The following is a 21076-nucleotide window of genomic DNA, read 5'->3' on the forward strand; positions in this document are numbered from 1 at the left end:
AAGAAAAGAAAAGATTGGACATTGAGTTCAAAACTACAGTTATAAGGTTATTCAACAATATCCTAAAAAAGGCCAATAAAATAAATGAGACCTATAAGGATATGAAAAGGGAGCAACTAGAAATAATAAGGGATCAACTAGAAATGAAGAAAACATTGTCTGAAATAAAAAATATTATACAAAGTCCTAAAAACAGACGGGAAGATTGCAAGAATCAAGACAAAGATTTAGAACACAAAGAGCCAGAGGACACTCCTCTGCAGAAGCGAGAAGATAAGAGAATCCAGAAAGTTGAAGATAGTGTAAGAAACCTCTGGGACAATTTCAAGCGAACCAACATTAGAATTATGGGGATTCCAGAAGAAGAGAGAGAGCAAGATACCAAAAGAATACTGGAAGAAATAGTGACAGAAAACTTCCCCCACCTGGTGAAAGAAATAGATTTACAAGTCCAGGGAGTGCACAGAACCCCAAACAAAAGGAATTCAAGGAGGACCACACCAAGACACATCATAATTAAAATTCCAAGAACAAAAGACAAAGAGAGAATATTAAAAGCAGCAAGAGAAAATCAGGTAGTTACCTATAAAGGAGCACCTATATGGTTGTCAGCTGATTTCTCAACAGAAACCATGCAGGCCAGATGGGAATGGCAAGAAATATTCAAGGTGATGAATAGCAAGAACTCACAGCCAAAAATACTCTACCCAGCAAAGCTATCACTCAGAATCGAAGGCCAGATAAAGAGCTTCACAAATAAAAAAGAGCTAAAAGAGTTCATCACCGCCAAACAAGAATTATATGAATTGCTGAAGGGGGTTGTTTAGGAAGAGGAAGAAGACAAAGATAAAAATTATGAACAACAAATACGTAACTATCAACAAGTGAATCTAAAAACCAAGGGAATTAAAAAACCTGATGAACAATGTTAATTGGAATATAATAGAATCAGAGGTATGGAAGGGGAGTGGACTGACGATTCTCGGGGAAAAGGGGAGAGGGGGATGTGGGAAGAGACTGAACAAAAACTGTGCACCCATGGATGAGGACAATGGGGGATGGGGAAAGGACAGAGGGTGGGATGGGAACCTGGTGGAGGGGAGCAATTGAGGGGGGTAAGAGGAATGCATTTGTAATAATCTGAATAATAAAGATTTGTCTAAAAATAAATAAATAAATAAATAAATAAATAAATAAATAAATAAAAATACATCTAGAAACAAACAAACCAACAAAAAAATACACCTAGAATTTCTATGTTCGTGTTTACTTTTACTTCTCCCAAACTGAATTCCCAATGGATCCTGTTTAAATGTATTTGCTCTGTTTATCATTTATACCTAGTGACTGTGTCAATTCCCAACAGTATTAGACTGGTGAGTAAATTAGACCCTGTTTATCTATTCCTTTTTCCCATCAAGAGAAGAAACAAGCCTTTGCTACTGGGCTATTAACCACATTAAACAATGAAGATACAGTTCATTCAGGGACCATGACTGAAATGGTCATCTACCCTAACTGTGTCAAGAACTTTGTGGACAGATTTCTTGGTTCTTCATAATAATAGATGAGCTTCATGTTTAAAACATGATTATCCTTCACATTGTATATAGAAAACTTAAACTTTGCAAGGATTTTTTTCAATAGTGAAAAAACAAACAAACAAAAAAACGGAAACATCCACTTGGGACACTGGGCCATGGCCAAGTCTGTGACCTTCATTAAAATCTTTTCATATGTAGCCGAAACCGGTTTGGCTCAGTGGATAGAGCGTCGGCCTGCGGACTTCGATTCCGGTCAAGGACATGTACCTTGGTTGCAGGCACATCCCCAGTAGGGGGTGTGCAAAAGGCAGCTGATCAATGATTCTCTCTCGTCGATGTTTCTAACTCTCTATCCCTCTGTCTTCCTCTCTATAAAAAAATCAATAAAAATACATTAAAAAATCTTTTCATATGTAAAATGTCATCGCATTCAATTCTAAATGGCAGTATTTACAAACTAGAACTTGAGGATTCCTGGAGTTCTGAATTTGGGGTTCTGAATTTTGGCTTTCAAGCTGACACTATCAATTCTTAATTGTATGTGTCTTCCCCAGCAGAGGTTTCCCATTACACACATCTATTACTACGATCCCCACAGGTGCCAAATATAAGTACTGTATTCCCACCTGTTGCTCAAGTTAATTTGACTCTTCTGAACTCAGCTGAAGTAGATGGCAAAATATGTGTATAACTCTTCGTCCTTAGAACATATGCTGATTTTAAAGTAATGACACTAGTGATTCATTAGTATTTTTGCAAAGCAATTTTTAAATATTCTTTTTGCCCTAGATGGAGAAGAGAAGGAGAAGGGAAGGAGAAGGGAAGGAGAAGGGAAGGAGAAGGGAAGGAGAAGGGAAGGAGAAGGGAAGGAGAAGGGAAGGAGAAGGGAAGGGAAGGGAAGGGAAGGGAAGGGAAGGGAAGGGAAGGGAAGGGAAGGGAAGGGAAGGGAAGGGAAGGGAAGGGAAGAGAGATGTGAGGGTGTAACATCAATCAGCTGCTTCCTGCATGACCCTAGCAGGTATGAAGCCTGCACCTGAGCGTGTATCAGCCAGAGCTGTTCTGCTACTTCTGAGGAGAATAAAATGTAGGGAGCAACAATGAAAGCAAGTACATCAATTTGGAGGCTTCTGACTTGATCTTTTCATCCCTAATGCCTAAGATAGCACTTGGTATACAAACCTTTAGATATTTAACACCTAGGCCAATATTTATTGCCACATCTTTATTATTATTTTTAAAAATATTTTTATTGACCTCAAAGAAGAAGGGAGCAGGAGAGATAGAAATATCAATGATGAGAGAGAATCACCGACTGGCTGCCTCCCGCAAGCTCCACACTGGGGACTGAGCCCTCAACCCAGGCATATGCCATTGGCCAGGAATCGAACCCGGAACCCTTCAGTCTGAAGGTCGATGCTCTATCCGCTGAGCCAAATTGGCTAGGGCATCACTTATATCTTTAATATACTCAGGTATGAATCTCAACATAATCACTTTAAGCTCTGTGACCAATGTACATATTATTTAATCTGAGCCTCAGCTTCCTCACCAATAAAATGGAGCTAACAGTTATTGTGAGGATTAAATGAGACAATGTATATAAAGCACTTAGCCTAATGCCTAATAGATAGTAAGAACTCAAAAAAATGGTGGCTGGTCATTCACTACCCATTTCCTCACCTTTAACATCGAGAATATAGTTGGAAGACAACAGACTTCATTCCAAAAGAATCAGAAAAAAGAAATAAAGCTCCTAATATTATGAATATTGGGAGCTTAGTTATGGACATTTTGAGATGCTATTAGCCATACAAGCAGATATAACTAGGCAGTTAAATTTATAAATCTGAAGTTCAGAGGAGAAAAATGGTTTGGAAATTAAAACATTTGGGATTTAAAACATAATTGGTACTTACCATCATGAGTCTAGATGAGATAATCAAAAGAATAAGTATAGATAGAAAAGAGAGAATACTCAAAAACAGAGTCCTAGAGTAGAACTGAGAAAGAGCAACCAATCTGATTGGTTTGATTCTGGACATAAAACCAAGAGAGTGTGGTAAACCAGAATCAAGTGGAAAAACTGTTAAAAGTTTAAAAGACAAAGTTAAGAAGTTAGATTGAATAAGATGAAAACTGAAAATGCTTCATTGTACTTAGTGATGTGGTAAACTGGCAGGGGTGAACACCATGATAGAAAGTGTTCAAGGATAAAAATGTTAAACAGTAAATTTAGACAATTCATTAAATAAATTATCCCAGGAGAGAAATGGGGGGTAGCTAGAAGAGGAAGTGTAACCTTAAAATTTCTTTTTTAAAGATAGAAAAATTAATAACATAAATCCTGGCGAGATGGATATAGAAGAGGTTGAAATTGATGTGATAGAGAAAAGAACTGCTGCTGGAACTGTTGTTGGAGAAGAGCAGATGGGATCTGATACAGAAGTAAAAGGGAATGACCTAAGCTGGAAGAACAGATATGTCCTTAGTAACAAAGAGAAGCTGTAAATGCATAGATGCAGGCAGGTGAATAGATGTCATGGAAAGAGCTTTTGGAAATTCTCTTATAACTAACTCCATTTCCTCAGAGAAATAGAGAGTTCATAAATAGAGTTCACAAATTATAGTATAGGTTGTTGAAGAGGACGAAAAAATATGAAATAGTAATCTAAGACAGTGGAAGAATAAAGAAATACAGTGATTTAAAGTAAAACTTAGGGAGAAACCAAGATGGCGGCATAGGGTAGACACCCGAATGCAGCCTACCACAACAAATTTGAATTTAGAACTGGAAAACAGGGGAGGCATTGCCCTGAAGCACCGGACGGCTAGCTGAGAGGAGGCTCTGCCATCTGGGAAGGAGAAAGAAGGCACGCTGAACCTTAGGAACTGTGAAGGTACGGAGAACTGTGAGTGCGAAAAGGCACTGGCTTACTCCCGGCACGCGGAGAGGGCGGACAGCTAACGTGCGGCTGGCTTTCTTGTTCGAGAGGAAAACAGAATCAACCTATTGCTCTGACAGACGGCCCCAGTCAGGGAGGTTAGACTGTCAGGCAGCAGGCAGAGATCACTCCAAGGCGTGTGAAGCCAGAGACCATTACTGCGGGACTTGGGGAGGAACTGATGGGAAAACAAAGTTTGTCTACACCAACCTGAGACTCCGTCCCATCCAAGCCGAGCACAGAAGCTCTCCCAGAAGCTGGCTTTCTCTAAGGAGGGCTGGCCAGAATCCAAAGCTTGTCTGCGCCTTTACCAAAGGGGTGTGTGCGCCTGCAACCAATCTTCCGAAACTCACCGGGAACAGTACTTTTCTAAGGCAAGACTGACAGGGAACCAAAGATTGTCTATGCCACCCCGAGACTCCGCCCTATCCAAGCAGAGTACAGAAGCCCTCCGAGCTGAGACACTGCTGATCCTCACAGCCAATTGGCTTGGAGATCAACGCATCCCAGTAATACCAACAATAAGCAAGGCTTAACAACAAGACTGCACACACAGCCCACAAAGGGCTACACCAAGACTGACCACCGTAGGTAACTGGGAAGGCTGTGCTACTGGGCTCTACCAGAACACCTACCCTGTTTCCCCGAAAATAAGACAGTGTCTTATATTAATTTTTGCTCCCAAAGATGCGCTAGGTCTTATTTTCAGGGGATGTCTTATTTTTCCATGAAGAAGAATACGGTACACATTTATTGTTAAATGAAAATAAAGGAAATTTATTACCTGTACACGGTACGGTAGTACAGTAGTTGTCAACACAATCCAGACAAACTGTGAATCCTACAGTATTAAGAATTTACTCATTTATTCAATGACAATCATGTCATCATCTTCTGGAACATCATCATAACAATCCAATTCCTGAATTTCCTGGTGAATTTCTTGTGACTCCATTTCTTTCAGAATCAGTAGACCAAATCTCTCATGTTCAGCCTGGGGGGGGGGGGGAGGCTTATTTTCGGGGGGATGCCTTATATTTCACTCAGAAGGAAACCTGAAAGTAGGTCTTATTTTCGGAGAATGTCTTATTTTTGGGGAAACACAGTAGCACACAAAACTATTCCATCAAATCAGGGAAACAACTAAAATGCAGACAAGAGGAAGGACACAAAGGAAGGAGATGGAGGAAAAGAAAAGATTGGACATTGAGTTCAAAACTACAGTTATAAGGTTATTTGAGAATATCCTTAAAAAGGCTGATAAAATAAATGAGACCTATGAAGATATGAAAAGGGAGCAACTAGAAATAATAAGGGATCAACTAGAAATGAAGAAAGCATTGTCTGAAATGAAAAATATTACAGAGAGTCCTAAAAACAGAATGGAAGATTGCAAGAATCAAGACAAAGATTTAGAACACAAAGAGCCAGAGGACACTCCTCTGCAGAAGCGAGAAGATAAGAGAATCCAGAAAGTTGAAGATAGTGTAAGAAACCTCTGGGACAATTTCAAGCGAACCAACATCAGAATTATGGGGGTCCCAGAAGAAGAGAGAGAGCAAGATACCAAAAGAATACTGGAAGAAATAGTGACAGAAAACTTCCCCCACCTGGTGAAAGAAATTAGACTTACAACTTCAGGAAGCGCACAAAACCCCAAACAAAAGAAATCCAAGGAGGACCACACCAAGACACATCATAATTAAAATTCTAAGAGCAAAAGCCAAAGAGAGAATATTAAAAGCAGCAAGAGAAAAGCAGGTAGTTACCTATAAAAGAGCACTTATACAATTGTCAGCTGATTTCTCAACAGAAACCATGCAGGCCAGACGGGATGGCAAGAAACATTCAAGGTGATGAATAACAAGAACTTACAGCCAAAAATACTCTACCCAGCAAAGCTATCACTCAGAATCGAAGGCCAGATAAAGAGCTTCACAAATAAAAAAAAGCTAAATGAATTCATCACCGCCAAACCAGAATTATATGAATTGCTGAAGGGGGTTGTTTAGGAAGAGGAAGAAGACAAAGATAAAAATTATGAACAACAAATATGTAACTATCAGCAAGTGAATCTAAAAACCAAGGGAATTAAAAAACCTGATGAACAATGTTAATTGGAATATAATAGAATCAGAGGTATAGAAGGAGAGTGGACTGACGATTCTTGGGGAAAAGGGGAGTGGGGGTGCAGGAAGAGCCTGAACAAAAACTGTGCACCTATGGATGAGGACAATGGTGATGGGGAAAGGACAGAGAGTGTGGTGGGAACCTGGTGTAGGGGAGCAATTGAGAGGGGGGGAGAGAAGAACACATTTGTAATAATCTGAACAATAAAGATTTATTTAAAAAATAATAATAAAGTAAAACTTAGTTGGCAGATGTTTCTCCACACAAGTTTGGCATCACTGATACAAATTAAGATAAAGAGTTGGCGGAGCCCCAGCCGCTTTGGCTCAGTGGATAAAGTGGATAAGAGTGTTGGCTGGCCCTAGCGGTTTGGCTCAGTGGATAGAGCGTTGGCCCACTCGGACTGAAGAAGGGTCTTGGGTTCGATTCCAGTCAAGAGCATGTACTTGGGTTGCAAGCTTGATCCCAATAGAGGGGCGTGCAGGAGGCAGCTGATGGATGTTTCTCTCATCGATGTTTCCAATTTTCTATCCCTCTCCCTATCTCTCTATAAAAATCAATAAAATATTTATTTTTAAAATATATTTTATTGATTTTTTACAGAGAGGAAGGGAGAGGGACAGAGAGCCAGAAACACCAATGAGAGAGATATATTTATCAGCTGCCTCCTGCACATCCCTCACTGGGATGTGCCCGCAACCAATGCACACGCCCCTGACCAGAATCGAACCCAAGACCCTTCAGTCCTCAGACCGACGCTCCATCCACTGAGCCAAACAGGTTTTGGCTAAAATATTTATTTTTTAAAAAGAGTGTTGGCCTGCAGACCGTGGTGTTCTGGGTTTGATTCTGGACAAAGGGCATTTGCCTGGGTTGTAGGCTCAATTCCCAGTGGGGAGTGTGCAGGAGGGAGTCAATAAAAGATTCTCTTTCATCGTTTATGTTCTCTCTCTCCCTCCCTCTTCCTTCCTTTCTGAAATCAATTTTAAAATTTTTAAAAAAAGGAATTGGTGGAAATTCAGGGACTCAGGATACTGGTTAGTCAAATAAGTACAGATAAGGGAGAGACCAGCAGAGGAATTGAAGGTGTATGCAAGAGAATGATAACTGACTGACTATGGAAAAGTGAAGTAAGGAGGGAAGTGAGAGCATGTTGAGGATGAGGGAGAGTGACAAGGTGACAGGATAAATTATTGGTCCTGATGAAATCTTTATATCAAGCATGTCAAACTCACGGCCCACATATGGCTCACAACGAATATATAACGAATATTTTTGCAGCCCAAACAATATACTGGTATATAAGGAACATTTTAATAAAAATTTCGTAATTTAATTTTTACAATATCCTGTTATACATAGTTATTAATAATGAACGACAACGTTCACTAAAGACTAATATAATCGTGTTGCATTCATTTCCCTTACGCACCTTACATGCAGGCGCACCATGTCTCTCCACTAATACTAGCAGCGAATATTTTAACAGCCGACTGCCATGTCATTAGTCTTGGACTCACTTGTTTGGTGTGCGCAACAGGAAATATTTCGCTTTTAGAGAACAAGAAAAATAGATTTATTTGTTTTATGCTTATTTGTGCAGTCATTAATGTCTGGTAAGTTAATGTTCAAGAAAAAAATACTAATTTTTATTAAAATGTTTTATTATTTTATGTTAACGATTGCTCATTTATTTCAGCCCTTTGTATTTATCATCCCAATAAACCTACATTTCCATGAAAACTGAAGCCTTTGCTTTTTTGCAGCCCACATAAACATAAGCCTTATTTAGCCCATGTTAGACTTTAAGCTTGACATGCTTGCTTTATACTAAAGGGAGTGAGGTGAAAAGAGAAAGGAGAGTTCCATTTGGAAGGTAGAATAGGTACTTATAGTTTAAATTGTCATAAAAGTTTAAGAATTACTACACCATAGATCCAGATCCATGGTGTTCCTTCATAAATAAGAAAGGTAGTGTAGATGTAAAATGAGAATCCCTATGTCAGATTTGAATGGCAAGTAAGAGAAGTAAAGACAGATGATGAATTACAGCCTAGGAATTCCTCATTTTTCTCTGTATAACTTATCAAAAACTATTAGAGAAAACTAATTTTAACTTTTCTAAGGAAAATAATGATTCATGTTTTTAAAAAAAGAATGCAATATGACTGATAAAATAGTTTTAAAAAAGACTCAATCACTTATTTTCAATGGTATCCCATTTGTCCACTTAATCCTTATTCAAAATGTATTCATGGGTTCTAAAGTCCTACATTTCTCTGCTTATAGTTAATGTATAAAGTAATTTAAACTAAATATGTCATTCTCTTTAGATTCTTCTTTGATGTCAGTATTAATAATTCCTGCATTTCTCAAACATAGAAAAAAATTACTTTAAGAAAAAACAGCTTTCACATTTAAAGATTTCAAAGCAAACGCATTACTCAAACACAAACATCTACATATTCTTTAATGACCTACTTTTGAAATCTACCTATGACATAACTTTATATTTAGTCTGTTGAACATTTAAATATACAAGTAAAACAGTAATTTTCAAATAAAAAACCAAACAAAATAGTACTTTCCAGTAGTTGGGGAGGGGGACGTCTTGGTTTTTATCCTGCCATGTAGCATTTACCAAATTCTTCTAAAATTCATAGTAAATCTGAATGGCAACAGCAGTTATTTGCTTTACTCACCTCCTTAATAGCATCTTCATTAGGGAGACTGGAACATAAGCATGTGATATAGGCTTGCTGAAAAGTTGACACATTTGAAATTTCTTTAGATTCTGCACACAGTTTCGATAAGGCAGTAGCCTGAGGGATGCAGTTAGATTTCAACAAATGTTTTATTCGCATTTGCAGAAAGAAAGGTCCTTCTTCAGCAATCAACTTATTGACTAGAAAAACGGAAAAATAAAACATTTTTATAATATACCACATGAAATATCAAGGTTATGATGAAAGTTTGATAGCTTTCAATGTTGTTCATTTGTTTTTAATGAATAAAAAAATTCAGTTGATAGAACTAGGAAGTTGAATCTAGTCTCAATACTCATTTAATAGAGCAGAGTAAAATAAAAAGCATTTTGTTAATGCTTCCCACATTACTTAGCAGTTTTATTTGGAACACCAAACCTTTTAATAAAGCTACTAACACTTTATCAAAATTAATTATTTGCCTTCTTTCCTCACTTTCTGATAATCAGAAATAGTGAAATGAATTATAAGCATAAGTGCAAGAAAAAGAAACAAGTAACCAATGTAATATTAACAACTACAACTTATAATTATGAGGTAACCAAGTTTTTAGCTGAGTGTTTTTATATACCTCTCATTTAATCCTCACACCACCACCAAGGCAAGTATTATCATCCCCAGTTTAAGGTTAGGAAAATTAATATTCAGAGAAATTAGGTAACTTGCCAAAAATTCCAAAGCCAGTGGTGCTCTTTCCTCTAAACCAGGCATTTCTCAAAGTGTGTTCCACCGACCAAAAGACCTGAGAGATAGTCCTAGAAAAAAAAAGGATTCCTTGGTCAAATCTCTGAACAGTCCTACAATAAAGAAAACTGTCCACTTTGATCTAATCCAATGTTTCCCAAACTGATTTGACCAGAGAACCCTTTTACATATATTATTAGTACAATGTAAATATGTTCCTGGTTCAGTACACACTTTGGAAAATGCTGCTGAGCAATACTGAATATGAAGCATCCGACTACTGATCTGCACAGTATTCTGACAAGCCCTCAATTTATGAACAGCAGATTCTCTACAAGTGTGTGGCATCATCTTACATTTAAAGAATAGAGGTGGGAATATTGCATATCAAGACAAGTGGTGCCCCACCCATGTGGTTCAGTGGTTAAGTGTCAAAGGATGAACCAGGAGGTCAACATGCCTAGGTTGCAAGCTCAATTCCCAGTAGGGGGCATGCAGGAGGCAGACGATCAATGATTCTCATCACTGATGTTTCTATATCTTCCCTCCCTTCCTCTGTATGAAATGATTAAAAACATATTTTTAAAAAGTAAGACAAGTGATGAATGAGCAAACTGATTTAATAGTGTTCCTCAAACCTCAAAGTGCCTTCTGAATCATCTGGGGAATTTTGTTAAAATACAGATTCTAATTCAGTAGATCTGGAATGGGACTTGAGATTCTGATTTCTAATAAGCCTCTCAGGTGATATCCATGGTACTATGTCTATAGGTCACAAACGGGGTAGAAATCATTAATATTAACAATAAACCAGAAGAGGAAGGGAGATAAACCACTGGCCCAATCTTAACTATGTATCAGGATCAAAAGTTTTCAAAATTCTCCTTTTTGGGGTTTAATTCCATATATGTATGACACAAAACTCAAAAGGCATACAAAAAGGTGTAGTTAAGAGCTGTCTTCTTTCTACTCTGAAGCCAGTCCCATAGTTTCCTTCCCCGAGAAACAATAACCATTTCCAATGTCTTGTTTATATTTCCAAAAATATTCCGAGTACCTAAGATTCCCATTTAATATATCATACACATCATTCTAGCATCACTGCACATTGAGCTACCTCAATACTTTTAACAACTGAATAGTATTCCACTGTGTGGGTATACTATAATAATTTAACCAATCCCCCACCGATACACTTCCAAGTTGTTTCCAATCTTTGACAAACATCAATAGTGCTATAATTTACTGTCCTGTACATAGGCTATTCCAACCATGGATGAATATGTCTATGGGAAAAAAATTCCTAAAGCTGGACCTTGCTGACAAATTGATTTCCAGAGTTTATACAATTTATACTCCCACCACTCATAGGTGGGAGATGCCCATTCCCTGTAGCATTTCAAAAAGGTCTGGATGCCAGAGCTTCAATTCTAGAGATTTTGATTTAGCAGATGGAGCCTGGCCTTCAGGCATGGGTGTGTGTTTTGGTTTTAAATTCCACAGATGTCTAATGTGTAGTAAAGGTCAAAAAACATGGACAGAAAACAGATCACTTTCACTTGGACTTTTCCAGCTTAGTTCCACAGGCACTAAATAGCACAAAAGAACTCACAATCATATCTCCCAAATATCGATAGTTCCTAATTTGTTACTCCTATTTTTAGTAATGGTACTTTCTCAATCATACAGAAATGAAATTCTGGCATTATTCTTCCTTCCCAACTCCTTTACTCAGGGAAATCAAGTTAGGCGTTGTGTCCTAGCAATTCTTTTTAAAAACTCTCTCCAAGCCGAAACCGGTTTGGCTCAGTGGATAGAGCATCGGCCTGCGGACTGAAAGGTCCCAGGTTCGATTCCGGTCAAGGGCATGTATCTTGGCTGCGGGCACATCCCCAGTAGGGGGTGTGCAAGAGGCAGCTGATCGATGTTTCTAACTCTCTATCCCTCTCTCTTCCTCTCTGTAAAAAAAATCAATAAAATATATTTAAAAAAATAAAATGAAAACTCTTTCCAATCTAATTCACCCATATTATCTTCTGCCACACCTGTCAGCCCTAGCTCCTTTTCTGCTCTATTCATCTGCCCTACCAGTTTCACAAATCCCACACTGAAAACAGGCATGTAATCTATACAACCCACACTCTTCTAAATTCCCATATTTACATCTTTCACCACACTTACATTTCTCTTTAAGCATAATAAGAAAGATTTACAGTGTACAAATATTAAGCTCTACTCCAAAGTTAGAAGCAGATTATTCATTTCTACCTCAGGAACTTTGTCTGAACATTGTTCCTCAATGAAACATTTTAAAGTAAGTGCGAAAGAGCCCTGGCCGGTGTGGCCTAGTTGACTGGGAGTCGTCCCAGGCACTGGGAGTTGCCAGTCCAATTCCGTCAGGGCACATGCTCCAGTTGGGATTCAATCCCCAGTGGGGGACATACAGTAGGCAGCTGATGGATTGCACTCGTATAGATGTGTGTGTCTTTTCTCTCTCCCTCTTCCTCTCTAAAAGTCTATTTAAAATCTTTAAAAAAAAAATGTACAAAGAACTTAAAACACTACTTAAAAATGAAAGAATCCTTAGGCAAAACATTAAATGTTCTCTGGCCCAGGTGGCTCAGTTTGTGGGACATCATACTGTGTACCAAAAAGTTGTAGGTTCGATCCCCACTTGGGACATGTATGGAAGGCAACCAATTGAAGTCTCCTTCCCTCTGCCCTCCTTCTCGATAAGCATGTCCTCGAATGAGGATTAAAACAAAAACAAAAACCCAAAACATTAAATGCTAATAGTTTTTACTATTCCAAGGAGAATAGAATGACTGTGTATAAACATCAGGTAAAATTCACAAAATTTTAACCCACATATCAATTTTAATTCTCTTAGAACTAACTCCTTCAGTATAGTCGGTATGCTTTAAGACTTACCTTCTTCTGTTTCTACTGGCTGTTGAGATAAAATTTTAAGAAGAACTGGATTTTTCCACACCCCTTCCTTGGTAACATGAACCAGTATTTGTAGGTTATTATTTCCAAATTCCAATAATGCATCATGTGACTCCTAAAACAAAAACAGCACATCCCGAAAATAAGCTAATAAGCAATATAGACAGCAGTTTTGCCTTTTAAATATAGATGAATGTCTATAAAAGGACCTATATATTTTGGGGGTGGGAAACTATACTCAAAGCTTTATGAGCCCTCACTCATACATATATCCTAGTGGACATCTGGAAATCTTTGGTACAAAAATACTAGCACAAGATGTTCACTCTAGCACTACTTATAACAAATAGCAAAGAGATTTAATCAGATAATTTAAAAATATATATATTTTATTGATTCTTTACAGAGAGGAAGGGAGAGGGACAGAGAGCTAGAAACATCAATCAGCTGCTTCCTGCGCACTACCTACTAGGGATGTCCCCGAATCCAAGGTACATGCCCTTGACCGGAATCAAACCTGGGACCCCTGAATCCACAGGCCGACGCTCTATCCACTGAGCCAAACCTGTCAGGGCTTAATCAAATAATTTATGGTGCAATCACACAACAGAATCTCAGGAAGTTATCAGAAAGGGAAATCTGTGAATATAATCCTAGACGTATGTCCATGATTGCAATATTGTGATTTATAAGACAGCTGGTCTTCATCCACAGTTCCTGAGCACAGAAGCTCCATGTCCCTTCCTATGTACATTGCCCTATGTATTCCATCTGGCTATTCCTGAGTTATATCCTTTCATGATAAACTGGTGATCTAATAAAGAAAATGTTTCTCTAAGTTCTGTGATCCGCTCTAACAATTTAATCGACCCCAAGGCAGTCAGTCAGAAGTCCAGGTAACAACTAGGTTTTGTGGCTGGTATCTGAAGTGTGTGGCAGGGAGGAGGAGAATCTGATGCTCTCTTCTCTGGGTAGACAGTGTCACAATTCAGTTCAATTAATTCCCTGACACACTGCGGGAGCACAAGAATTGCTTGCTGATGTGGAAACCATACCCCCTACTGACACTGGATCTGGGAAACCTCAATTAATGATAAAATTATTAAGTTTCAAATAAGTTACAAAATATAGGAACAAATTTTTGTTTATTAAAAAATCCATCTCTATGCCTGTCTCCCCATTTGTAAATGGAGAATCAAGTGACTACGAAGTTTATAATTTGAGTAAAAGATATAAAACAGCCCTGACCGGTTGCTCAGTGGTTAGAGTGTTAGCCCTAGTCTCAAATTCAATTCCCCATCAAGGGCAAGTATCTCGGTTGCAGGCTCAATCCCCGCCCACAGTCAGAGCATGTGTGGGAGGCAATCAATCAATGTGTCCCTCTTTCATCAATGTTTCTCTCTTTCTCACGCCTCCTCCTTCTTACCCTCCACTCTTTCTTAAAAAAAAAGAAAAAAAAAATCAATGGAAAAAATATCTTTAGATGAGGATTAAGAAAAAGATACAAGCCCTAGCCAGTTTGGCTCAGTGGAAAGAAGGATCCCAGGTTCAATTCTGGTCAAGGGCACATGCCTGGGTTGTGGGCTCAATCCCCAGTGTGGGGCGTACAAGAGGCAGCCAATCAATGATTCTCTCTCATCATTGATGCTTCTCTCTCTCTCCTTCTCCCTTCCTCTGTGAAATCAATAAAAAAAAATTTTTTTTAAAAAAGAAAAAGATGCAAAACATGCAGAGAACAGTGTTTGGCACATAATTAGTGACTAGAAATCAATGATAACTATTATTACTTATGTCTATTTTTAAAAAATAGTTTTTCTTTCTCTAACAGTAATAAGCAAATTTGCCTCCTGTTGCTAGCAGTGCAGTTGCTTTTCTTCTTACTCTCCTCTCCCCCTCCCCACCTTGCTACCTTCTGATCTGCTCATCCTTAGAAAGCTGATAAGCCAATTTCAGAGCCAATGTAGCTCTCCTGTAAGTAAAAAGCATGAATAGAATTTATTATTATTTTGACTTCTAATGCTTGACATAATCCCTTTAGTGTTAGGAGGAAATTGCTATATTGTATTATTATGAATGATCCAAATACTACTGCCTTATAACCATACATAATTTTACATTTTTAATAGTTTTATCCTGCCTAAAACTGTTTGTTTTGAATAACGAAAACTTCTTTGTTGATTTCTAAGCTATGTAAAGGCTAACAAAAACAAAACAAAAAAAATATCATTTTTTAACACAACTCCTTTACCTGAAAGGTCTCTCATTTTACAAATTTAATACCAATATATAATTAAGTTGTTTTGTTCTAAGTTTCTAAATTACCATATTTTCTGGCGTATAAGACGACCCCCTAATTTTACAGTTAAAACATAGGTTTAGGCCTATATTCGCTGTATACGACTACCCCCCACTTCAAAGAAAAGACTTACTTTGCCGTCAAAATCTGCAGGTAATTTTTGTGCAATTTTGGTCTTTTGCCCCCGATTTTCAGTTGACTTTTTTTCGTTTCAAAAGTCGTCTTATACACCGGAAAAATACAGTAGTTTGCTGAGAGAAATTAATTAGGTATCTTGTATACCTAAACAGAGACCTTTTTTGAACCCAATTCAACTCACCTGTAGAGACTGAAGAAAGAGTACCCAGACTTCATGAGGCAGTTCACTTTCAGACACTGAAAGCAGCAATTCAAAACAACTCCTACAACATACATAAGTCAGGATATAAAAGTGGCTATAGTCATAGTCAAACACAGAATGACTTTGGTACAGAATATATATTTGTTTAGACTTTTAAATTTATTTTTTTATTCTTTAAAAATTTTCTTCAATATTGTCACATTGGCTTTTCAACTTTAAAAAAAAGAAAAAAGAACAGTATACTTCATAGTTACATTGTTACTTTAATATATTTAGTAAGAATATACATTTTTTATTAATCATATACCAAGCAGTTTTATTTAGTTAATTGGGGTGTATGGGGGAGGAGAGGTGCCCACAGGAAACATTCTGATTACAGAAAATAAAAACAGGAGCTCATGCTCCTGTCAATTCAGTTGATAAAGTGATAAATATATGTCTATCATCTATTTAGGTTCTTGTCACTTGCATAAGCAGGAAGTTAGCAAGGTCATTCTTTACCTCTAATAAGTCAAGCAAGGAAAAAAAGTTTTCTTCTTTCTACACTAAAATACCCAGAAAAAATGGAGAATTTTAAAAAGGGAATACATAATACTCTGAATAAAGATCAAATCAAAACACCAATAAGCCAACACCTCTCTAAAACCTTGTGGAATGTTGCTTTGCCCTTTGGGGATTAGTAAGTAATAATGAGATTCTAATACCAGGAATGTTTGTGTTCCATTAAAGGTACAGTATTAAAGGTTTTGGAGAAAAGGAAAGAAAATAGGGTGACGCCAGAGAAAAATAAAATGGATCACCCAGACAAGAAGTTATCCCAACAAACAATCTGTAAGCTGAACCTCGGTGATTCCCCAGATAAGAACAAAAGAGCTGCTGTATTTTTTTCAGCTTGCAGTTGAAAATTACACTAGAGGTGTAATTTTGTCTGAGACTAGACAGCCAGCTATTAAAACAGCAGCTGAACTGTCATGGATTCTTAGAGTGGTAATCTCATATTGTACACAATGATATTTTCTGCGAGTAAAATTCTTAGTACTAATAATACAAGTGAATTGCAGAATTTCATAATGTTTTTCTCTTTCTCCAAAGTGTCCCTGTAAGACCAAAACAGTTTTCACAGACACACTGTCACTTAAACTGACCTACACCTGAGAACAGAGAAAATCTATCATTCTTGGATTTTAAGCCTGAGCAGGAAAAGAGACTGGAGGCAATTGGATTACGTTGCTTGGCTTGTACTTATCTCCTGGGAACCAGAGTATGAAGGCTCAGAGCAAACAAAATTTCATGCAAAGATATGACTCCAATGGTGCTTTGAATAACATGATGCCATAGGAACCAGAAGTCAGGCAAACATTACAACCAAGAGTACTTAGTTTTAAGAGTGATTTAAGTTCTTAAACTTACAGTACTAATCTGCCAAGCACTAATAGGACATCTTCACATTCAGTAGTTAAATACGGGCGTGCACTGGCAAAGCTTTGGATAGCAAGTCGATATACCTCCAGAAGATATACCACATGTTCTGATGCATTCTTGTTGCTTGCATATTGCAATAGGGTCTAAAATAAAATAAAAATTTTAATTATTTAAAAAATAAAAACAATGAAACAAATTGTCTTTGATTCTCTTTGTTCCCTTTTTTCTAATACTCACCCACCTTGTATTTGCCTTTACAGACTTTGGCTTGTTTAGAGGATTCTATTTTCACCACTAATGAATTGTTTTTGCTGAGTTAAAGAAAAGGCAGAATTGATCTTTTGACAGGAAAATAAATCACTGAGTAGAGCCATAAAATGCTATAGTGGTGCTCTCTAGAGGTCTAAAGTTACCATCTCTAGCCCTAGCCAGTTTGGCTCAGTGGATAAAGCATTGGCCCGCATACCAAAGGGTCCTGTGTTCAATTCCAGGCAAGGGCATGTACTTTGGTACCTTGGTTGCAGACTCCTCCCCAGCCTGGCCCAGGATCTGGTCAGGGCTCGTACAGGAGGCAACCAATTGATGTGTTTCTCTCACATTGATATTTCTCTCTGTCTTTCCCTCTCTCTTCTTCCACTCTCTCTAAAAATTAATGGAAAAATTTCCTCAAGTGAGGATTCAAAAATACATATGTGTATATATTAATTGATTTTTAATGAGGGGGGAAAGGAGAAGAGAGGGAGAGAGAGAGAGAGAGAGGGAGAGAGAGAGAGAGAGAAACATCCATGAGAGAACGAAGCACTAATTGGCTGCCTCCTGCACACCCCCTAATGGGGATCAAGTCCAAAACCCAGGCATGTGTCCTGACAAGAAATCAAACCAACAATCTTTCAGTGCTTGAATGACACCCAACCAACTAAGCCACACTAGCCAGGGCCAAATTCCAAATTTTAATAAAATATGAAAAAAAAACAACACCTAAATAACAAGATCATAAAACTTACCCCATAACAATATTCTTCAGCTAAATGAGTAGAGAGAAGAAACCCAAAATATGTGCTTATCTGTTACATAGGTAAGATGTCACAAAAATTACTCTTCAGAAATTAAATGTATGTTAGAAGGAAATTCTGTTTTAAACCAGCAAATTATTTAATGTATGCATTGGTTATCTAAAAACCAGAAAGCTTTACAAATTCATAACCAGTACCAGATTTTTGCTCCTTGAGGCTGATCAGATATTGTATCTTATCAATCTTTGTAGGCCTAACACTCCTCCATCCCTAGAGGACATTCTCAAATCTCACTAAATGCTTGCTGAATACATTCACCATTTTATTCATTTGACAAATATTTATATTTTTAAATACCCATAGAAATGTTTTATTTTTATTTTTTAAATCCTTACCCAAAGCCCTAGCCAATTTGGCTCAGTGGATAGAGCGTCAGCCTGTGGAATGAAGGGTCCTGGTTCAATTCAGGTCAAGGGCACATACCTGGGTTGTGGGCTTGATCCCCAATAGGGGGTGTGCAGAAGGCATCTAATCAATGATTCTCTCTCATCATTGATGTTTATTTCTCTCTCTCCCTCTTCCTTACTCTCTGAAATCAATAAAAATATGTTTTTTTTAAAAATCCTCACCCGAAGATATTTTCCATTGATTTTTAGAGAGAGTGGAAGAGATAGGGAAAGACAGAAATATCAATGTGAGAGAAACACATCTATTGGTTGCCTCCTACACATGCCCTAACCAGGGCTGGGGCCAGCAACCAAGGTATAATACATGTCCTTGAGCAGAATCGAACCTGAGGTCCTTTGGTCCACAGGCCAATGCTCTATCCACTGAACCAAACAGGGTAGGGTGACAAAAATTACTGATAGCCTACTGTACATACAGTGCTAGGTGCTGGGGAAAGACATGAGGACTTATCCTCATAGAACTTTCAGAATGAGTCAACACAACATGACAGTTAGAACCACACATGCAAATTAACCAACTGCTAGCCAAAGTATGCAAAGAGAAAGGCCGAGTGCGCAGAGGTGAGGTGGGCCTTTCCACAGCCCACCTTTGCATTTAGAACACTTGTCACCAATCTATCTTCTGACCCAGAAACAATCGAAAAATAAGCACGAATAATGACAATTTATAGGAGAGGAAACCTTAATAACAATAAGTATTCACTAAAAAGATAAACAGCTTCTCATAAGTAAACAAAAACAAAGACAGGACTACAATGAGATACCACAGCCTACCGGCCAGAATGGCTAAAATTAAACTGACTACATCTAACATTGGCAAGTATTTTGGGACAATAGTAATGTTCATACACTGATAACTGCATAAATTTTTGCAAATACTTTGAAGAATAACTTAGTATTTATTATAGTTGATAATAGACCAATTTTATGAACCCATCAATTCCACTGTAAGCATATAATCTAAAGAAATTCTTACACCATGTATCAACATATTTTTAAAGATGTCCACCATGTTAATATAAATGCTTCTAAATCTGTCATTAAAAGAGTGCACAAATGAACTGTGACATATTTGCATAATAAAATACTGCACACCAGTGAATGTACCAAAGCTAAACATACCAATATAAAAATTTAGAAACATGTTAAATTTTTAAAAACTTCAGAAGAATACATACAGTACCATCACTTAATGCTGAAAGACAAAATACTACACATTGTATTAAGATGTACAAATAAAATTTAAAAACTAGCTGAAACCGGTTTGACTCAGTGAATAGAGCATCTGCCTGTGGACTGAAAGGTCCCAGGTTCGATTCCGGTCAAAGGGCATGTACCTTGGTTGCGGGCACATCCCCAGTAGGGGGTGTGCAAGAGGCAGCTGATTGGTGACTCTCTCTCATCGATGTTTCTAACTCTCTATCCCTCTCTCTTCCTCTCTGTAAAAAATCAATAACATATATTTTTTTAAAAAGAGAAAAAGAATTGTCTTTCAAAACCTTTTCTATGCCCTGGCCAGTGTGCTAAAAGGTTAGAGCCAGTCAGTGCAGCAAAGGGTCTCAGGTTCAATTCCCAGTCAAGAGCACATACCTAAGTTGTGTTTCACTCCCTGACCCTAATGTTTCTCACCCTCCCCACCTTCCTCTCTCTCTTAAAAGCAAAGGAAAAAAATACCCTCAGGTGAGTATTAACAAAAGAGAAACTTTTCTTAGGCATCATTGCTTCATAAAATGAGATAATATAGTTTCCTACACATCTTCTTAAAAAAAATACTGAAATTCACAAAAGTAAAACCCACACAAAATACCACTTTAAAGTTTTGTATGCAATAAAGAAGTGAAAGATCACACCTGTGGTTCCATTGAATTCCACTCCCATATAACCCAAATTTAGTGCATATGTCCTACATACATAGACAAAGGCTTTCTAATTCTTGGCAAAAATCTCCTGAGCTCAAATGTTTTATGGCTATGGGATGTCCAAAGGGTACTTATTTTTTGGAATTTCCAAACCCAAAATCTATACTAATAAAAGCATCTTCCGGACAAAGCCGCCCAAGGTTCAGGCAGCCATGGTGGCCACCATTGGCAGAACAGGGTTATGGGGCAGCACCTTCCCCTGATCATCCAGGTCACCTCCAGCAGAGGGAGGCCAGACTGTGGGTTAGACTGGGGCAGAGACAGAGGTGGTTAGGGGTGATCAGGCCAGCAGGGGGGCAGTTAGGGGCACCAGGCCAACAGGGGGCAGAGGCAGTTAGGGGCGATCAGGCAGGCAAGCAAGCAGTTAGTAACCAGCAGTCCTAGATTGAGAGGGGGGGATGTCCGACTGCTTGTTTAAGGCTCCATCCCGCAGGGCAGTTGGACATCCCCCGAGGAGTCCCAGCTTGGAGAGGGTGCAGGCTGGGCTGAGGGACCCTCCCCTATGCACGATTTTGTGCACTGGGCCTCTAGTATCTTATAAAAGTCCTCACCCAGCCCAAAATAGATGCCTACCATTCCTACTCTCCCTTAAATCTGTAGGGTAT

The 21076-nt window shown here is 38.1% G+C and overlaps 1 protein-coding gene across 1 annotated transcript in view; it reads right to left on the reverse strand.

Annotated features, from left to right (window-relative positions):
* RLF (RLF zinc finger) overlaps nucleotides 1–21076 on the reverse strand; it is a 61950-nt gene that overhangs the window by 17690 nt on the left and 23184 nt on the right. The window contains exons 2-5 of the mRNA XM_084874475.1: nucleotides 17061–17215; nucleotides 15630–15711; nucleotides 12997–13129; nucleotides 9319–9521 (exon numbers count right to left, since the gene is read on the reverse strand). Coding sequence (XP_084730601.1) covers nucleotides 9319–9521; nucleotides 12997–13129; nucleotides 15630–15711; nucleotides 17061–17215 — 573 coding nt within the window. The remainder of the gene's footprint in view (nucleotides 1–9318; nucleotides 9522–12996; nucleotides 13130–15629; nucleotides 15712–17060; nucleotides 17216–21076) is intronic.

Source organism: Pipistrellus hanaki (genome assembly GCF_964339955.1).
Source record: "Pipistrellus hanaki genome assembly, chromosome: 2".
Classification (NCBI taxonomy): Eukaryota; Metazoa; Chordata; class Mammalia; order Chiroptera; family Vespertilionidae; genus Pipistrellus; species Pipistrellus hanaki.